The sequence below is a fragment of the Nanorana parkeri genome, unplaced genomic scaffold (assembly GCF_000935625.1).
Source record: "Nanorana parkeri isolate BGI_ZX_2015 unplaced genomic scaffold, ASM93562v1 scaffold433, whole genome shotgun sequence".
Taxonomy (NCBI): domain Eukaryota; kingdom Metazoa; phylum Chordata; class Amphibia; order Anura; family Dicroglossidae; genus Nanorana; species Nanorana parkeri.
Genome location: NW_017306701.1, coordinates 259829 through 265110, shown reverse-complemented (window position 1 = coordinate 265110; position 5282 = coordinate 259829). Strand labels below are relative to the sequence as shown.

Below are 5282 nucleotides of genomic sequence, written 5' to 3'. Positions count from 1 at the left end.
CAGAGATTAAATATGTTGCTTTTTAATAAAACTGTCTTCTATTGCTAATCAAAAAGTCTAAATGCTTTTTCTTGGCTAAAGATGTTAACTTTTTTTATTATTTAAAAGAAGTACCGTTGAGTTACCAACTACCAAAGCTCAGAGCATATTTAATATGTGAGGCTTTTTATTGTTGTGTGCATCCTTTGCTCCCTGACGCTCAGAACATTCTGTATATTTCTGAAAGCAGCTTAGTAGACAAAGGCATTCAGCAGATAACTTTGAGATGCATTGCACTAAATTGACCACAGGTTGTACACAAGTCCACAGAGCCTGCATACTCTGTTCTGCTAAATAGCTTAAAAGGTAATTCCACTTTCCCAGGCAAATTTGGACAAATTTTTTCTAGAGGTATTATTTTTTTGTTTCCCAAGGATGATTCATTACTGTTGGGATGCAAAATTTCAGACAATACCAATTTGTTATGCTGTGCGTTTTCATGCCATAGACATTGCATATCATTAAAGTAATACTTATATTTTAATAAGCTACATTATAATTATCTGTGTGACCTTAAATGTCATAACCTGACCCTATCAGCAAGCTTACCTTCCTTTCACTCCCATGCTGCTTTGTTTGGTGGCCATTTGATAACAAAAATACCTGTATGTCTCAATCGTGAAAAAGCATGTGACTCGCTCTTTTCCTACTTCGTGCTGTGCTTGGTGATTCAGCACCGCATGCAGCCAGTGCTGCCCCACTGGGTTGAGGAGAGAGTCTTCAGGTTCATGTAAATTGTATTATTAAGGGCCAAACCTCCCCTTCTTTTTTATCTTTCACGGTTCAGTGTTTTAATTCTGACATATAAAAGTAAACGCCAGTGAATGATACATATTTTGCTCTTTTTATTTCAGCACACAATCATGTTAAATCGAAGAAGAGATGGTGTGAGTCCTGCCATGCCAACAGCAGAAGAAAGAAAGCAGATATTGGCTTCACTTGGGTCCGTGCCATATTAAGAAAGAGCAATACTTGTGATCATGGTTTTAGGTTTTATTTCATTCTACATTTTATATTAAAAGTTTATTAAGCCTGCTTGCACTATCATTTTAATTTGTCTGCATAGACAGAACTAGCTAGATTCTGTACATTTCAGTGCCATTAAATTATGATGGTCAAAATTCATACTGATGGATACATTCCTCCATCAGCTGCTCTAAAGTAGCACTGCGACAAAATAAAACCTGACCCCGACCACTTAATTATGTGACTGTATTGAGTGAAAATCTGTCACATCTTCAGTAATAAATAGGACGCACAGGACTGTAAACCTGAACGGGAGGCAGAATGATTTGCAACGAATTATATCACTAATTTGCCTGATAAATGTCCCCAAGTGAGTTTTCAATGTTATGTAAGACTATTTTGCGCCCTAGGCAAGACCAGCTACTTGCACCACAGCCACCCCCCCCCCCCCCCCCAAAAAAAAAAAAAAAGCTTCCCTTTTTTTTCCTAATTCTCCAGTGGACAGGCTATTGCAATTTGAAGTAGCCAAATGCAGGCTGGCTATTGCTCCCTGCCACTGCCTAATGTGTTTACATTTAGCTGTGGAAGTGGAAAAGTGACCCCTTATGTCACCTTAAAGAGAACCTGTCACCTTCAATGTGCTATCACATAGGAGGCTTCTGAATCCCCCATGTGATAGCCAGGAAGTTAAAAAACAAAAGTAAAATTTAAAAATACCCAAACAAATAAATGTAAAGTCCCCCGACCCCATGAATGCGTGCATACTAACAGAAACACAAGTCTGGTTCACCTATGTACAAAAACGATGATTATGCTACACATGTCGGGTATAGCCGTGTGCGCCAGAGTGAGAGCAATAATTATCCGACCAATATTCATGCCTGACTCTTTAAAGTGATGATTATTGGTTGTTTTTTTTTCAATTCACATTATTTATTTTAAATCCATGAAACTAATTAAAATGTCCAATAAAATATATACAGTTATTTAAAAACTGAAATGAAAAAAGGTGGGAACATGTACATTTTGCACCCCAAACGTGCCTCCTGTCCGCAATGCGATTGCCCGCACTGGAATCGCAGTAATGCAATGCTGTGCATTCCAGTGTGGTGCGATTTGCAAAATATGTGCATGCAGTTTTATTCTAAAATAACTTATTGATTTTTTTTTTTTTAAATGTATCCGCTTTAATCGAAAAAATAATCGGCCAACTAATCGATTTATGAAATAAGGATGCAGCCCTAAGGTCCATGCCCCCAGCACTTCCATAGCACACATGGTCCATGTCCCTTTTATGGTGTCCCCAGTCCTTCCCTAGCACACAGGGTCCATGTCCCCTTCATTGTGTCCCCAGCACATAGGGTTCATGTCACCTCCATGGTGTCCACAGTCCTTCCCTAGCACACAGAAACATACAACCTATACAAGAAAGATTAGAGACTTTTACATGTAGGTGTGAGCAGGCCTTCATAGCACACACAGCGGGCTTAGCGTTCTCCTGGAGCTAGACTCGGCCCCAACACGGCCCTCACTATGACACCCATGTGGCCTGTGAAGGGTACAACACAGGAAGAGACTGCTAGAAAACAAACACTCCCACTGAGCCAGCCACGCCCCCCTCTTGGCTCATTAGCCAGTTCAACAGTCCCTGGCTGAGGTCACGATGGAGGGGCTCTGAACACAAAAGCTCATGTTCTCCCCCCTCCTCGGCCATCTTTATGAAGGCCACTTGCATGTCTTGGGATAACCTAGCGGTATCAGGAAGCCTGCTGCACAGTTTGCCGCCTAATGGCAGCGCCAACCCTGCTTGTAGGCCAAATAAGTAAAATTGTGCAAATTCAAATTGTAAAACATGATATCCAATCATTGTTGGTCTCTCAGGGATCTGGTTTCAGTAAATACCATGGCCCGTCAAGGCATGGACACCACTAAACCACTGAAGGTATGCTGTGGTATCTGGCACCAAGCCATTCGTAGCAGATTCTTTAAGTCCTGTAGGTTGCAAGGTGGGGCCTCCATGGATCGAACTTGTTTTTCCAGAACATCCCACAATGCTAGATTGGATTGACATCTGAAGAATTAGAAGGCCAAGTCAACACCTCAAACTCCTGTTCCTGAAACGATTCTTGAACCATTTTTGCAGTGTGGCAGGGTGCATTATCCTGCTGAAAGAAGGAATACCATTTCCATGAAGGGGTGTACTTGCTCAGCAACAATGTTAAGGTAGGTGGTACGTTTAAAGTAAAATCCACACGAATGGCAGGACCCAAGGTTTCCCAGCAGAACATTGCACCAACCATCACCATGCCTCTGCCAGCATACCTTCTTCCTGTAGTGCATCCTGGTGCTATCTCTTCCCCAGGTAAGAAATGCACATGTACTCGTCCCATGATGTCAAAGAAAACATGATTCATCAGACCAGGCCACCTTCTTTCATTGTTCTGACGTTCAGTTCTGATGCTCACGTGCCCATTGTAGGAGCTTTTGGCAGTGGATAGCCTGCTATATGCTGAGTTTTGGGTCACAGGAGGACATAGTAAATGTCCTCCTGTGACCATAAAGGGAACTATGGCCAAAAAAGGTTGGGTCATAGTTCTCTTTTAAGATAGCAACAGTATAATTTTCCTAGGCTGAGAGGATTTTATCAGACAAGAGGAGCCATTTTTTTCAGTATCCTCTTCCCAGTGATCAGACTGCAACACTGTCAGGACTATTCACTAAAGGGTGAAGAGTTTGGAGAAGGCAGGAGAAGAGAACATTCTAGGACAACATAGCTGATTTGGAGAAATTATCCAATTCAGCTCACTTTCCAGTTCCGGTATGTTGTCCTAGATTGTTCACTTATCCTGCCTTCTCCAAACCCTTCACCTTTTGGTGAATAACCCTGACATTGTAACTTGTAGCAAGGCAAGGGCCTGCAGAAGTGGGCTGATCTGTGTTTAAATGTTTGTGAACACAGCCAAGAACAGCACAGGGATCAGGATTTATGTGATTATGATTGTGTCATCTGTGAGCCAGCATCTCAATCCGGGAAGTAGATGCCGACACTGGGTGATGTCTTAACAAAACTATCTCCATCTTTCTGGAAAGAAAGCAGAGAACGACATAGTCCTGGTGGGTACTGTAATCTATGCAAGAGGTAATAAATACCTGCAAGAGCTTCACCTACATATCACTTAGCATGAGTGAACTTAACATGAAAAAATGCATGGTGCAGTCACATGCCTCAGGGGACTGATGCAAGGTCCACTTTATATGCATGTGACTGCACCACCTATTAAATGTGCTTAAGGACATAGAAATCACACACATGCATGTTACGAGCTTTCTAGTGTGTGCGTTCCTTGTCACTTATTGTGATGCAGTGCTGCGTCTGAACAGTAGAGGGCAAACTACTAAAGAAGGTGCAAGCTAACTGTAAAGTTTCCTCCACTGTTGAGACAAAATACACAAGTTTTGTGTTGTTCTGAGATGTGGTTTGCGCTTGCGTTGCAGTAATAGGCTGTAAATGCATGTTAGGTGCATTGGTATGCTGCAGTGCCATTTATTGTGACTAACACTGCACAACACCTCCAAAATACACTTTTGTTGCTGAATTTCATTTCAGCCCTGTGCTGAAATGAATTTTATACCCTTTTTTGGGGACACATAGAGCTTTCTTTTGGTGGTATTTATTCACCACTGGGGTGTTTATTTTTTTATATATTAAGGAAAAATTACAGATTTTTTTAAAATACTTTTTTTATTTATATAGATTTTTTTTTTTACACTTATTGTTATTGCTATTATATAGGGGGATACCATCCCCTTATATAATAGCACAGGTACACTGACAGGTCCTCTTTATGGAGACATTAGGGGTCCCGAGACCCCTAATGTCACCTGGAGACCCCAAAAGAAGCTGATGAAGCACAGATTTGCTTCATCAGCTTCTTCTATCTGGCATAGGAGCCAGATGACTGACAGGTGAATGCGGAAGTGATGTAATACACATCACTTCTGCATTCACACTACGGAGGGAGAACAGCAAGGAGCTGATCTCCCTCCCTCCTCCTCCTGACGCCCTCCCGAGCCGGTCCCGGGATTAAATGGGGCAGCGGATCCCGGGATTAAAGGTGAGGGGTCCTGGAGCCGAAGCATCGGCCGAAGCTACGGCCAGATCCTTCGGCAGCTTCGTGAATAGACCCCATTGTCTTCACTTTTGGATTCTCCCTCGTATTTACCGTGTCTAAAGTCTGTGTCTGGAAGCAATGTATGGCACTAAAATGATTTATGGA

General features: G+C 42.1%; 1 protein-coding gene across 1 annotated transcript in view; it reads left to right on the top strand.

The window, feature by feature from the left end:
• CHCHD7 (coiled-coil-helix-coiled-coil-helix domain containing 7) overlaps positions 1–1050 on the top strand; it is a 12556-nt gene extending 11506 nt beyond the window's left edge. Inside the window, exon 4 of the mRNA XM_018560122.1 lies at positions 894–1050. Coding sequence (XP_018415624.1) covers positions 894–998 — 105 coding nt within the window. The 3' untranslated portion in view covers positions 999–1050. The remainder of the gene's footprint in view (positions 1–893) is intronic.
• Positions 1051–5282: the final 4232 nt, after the last annotated feature.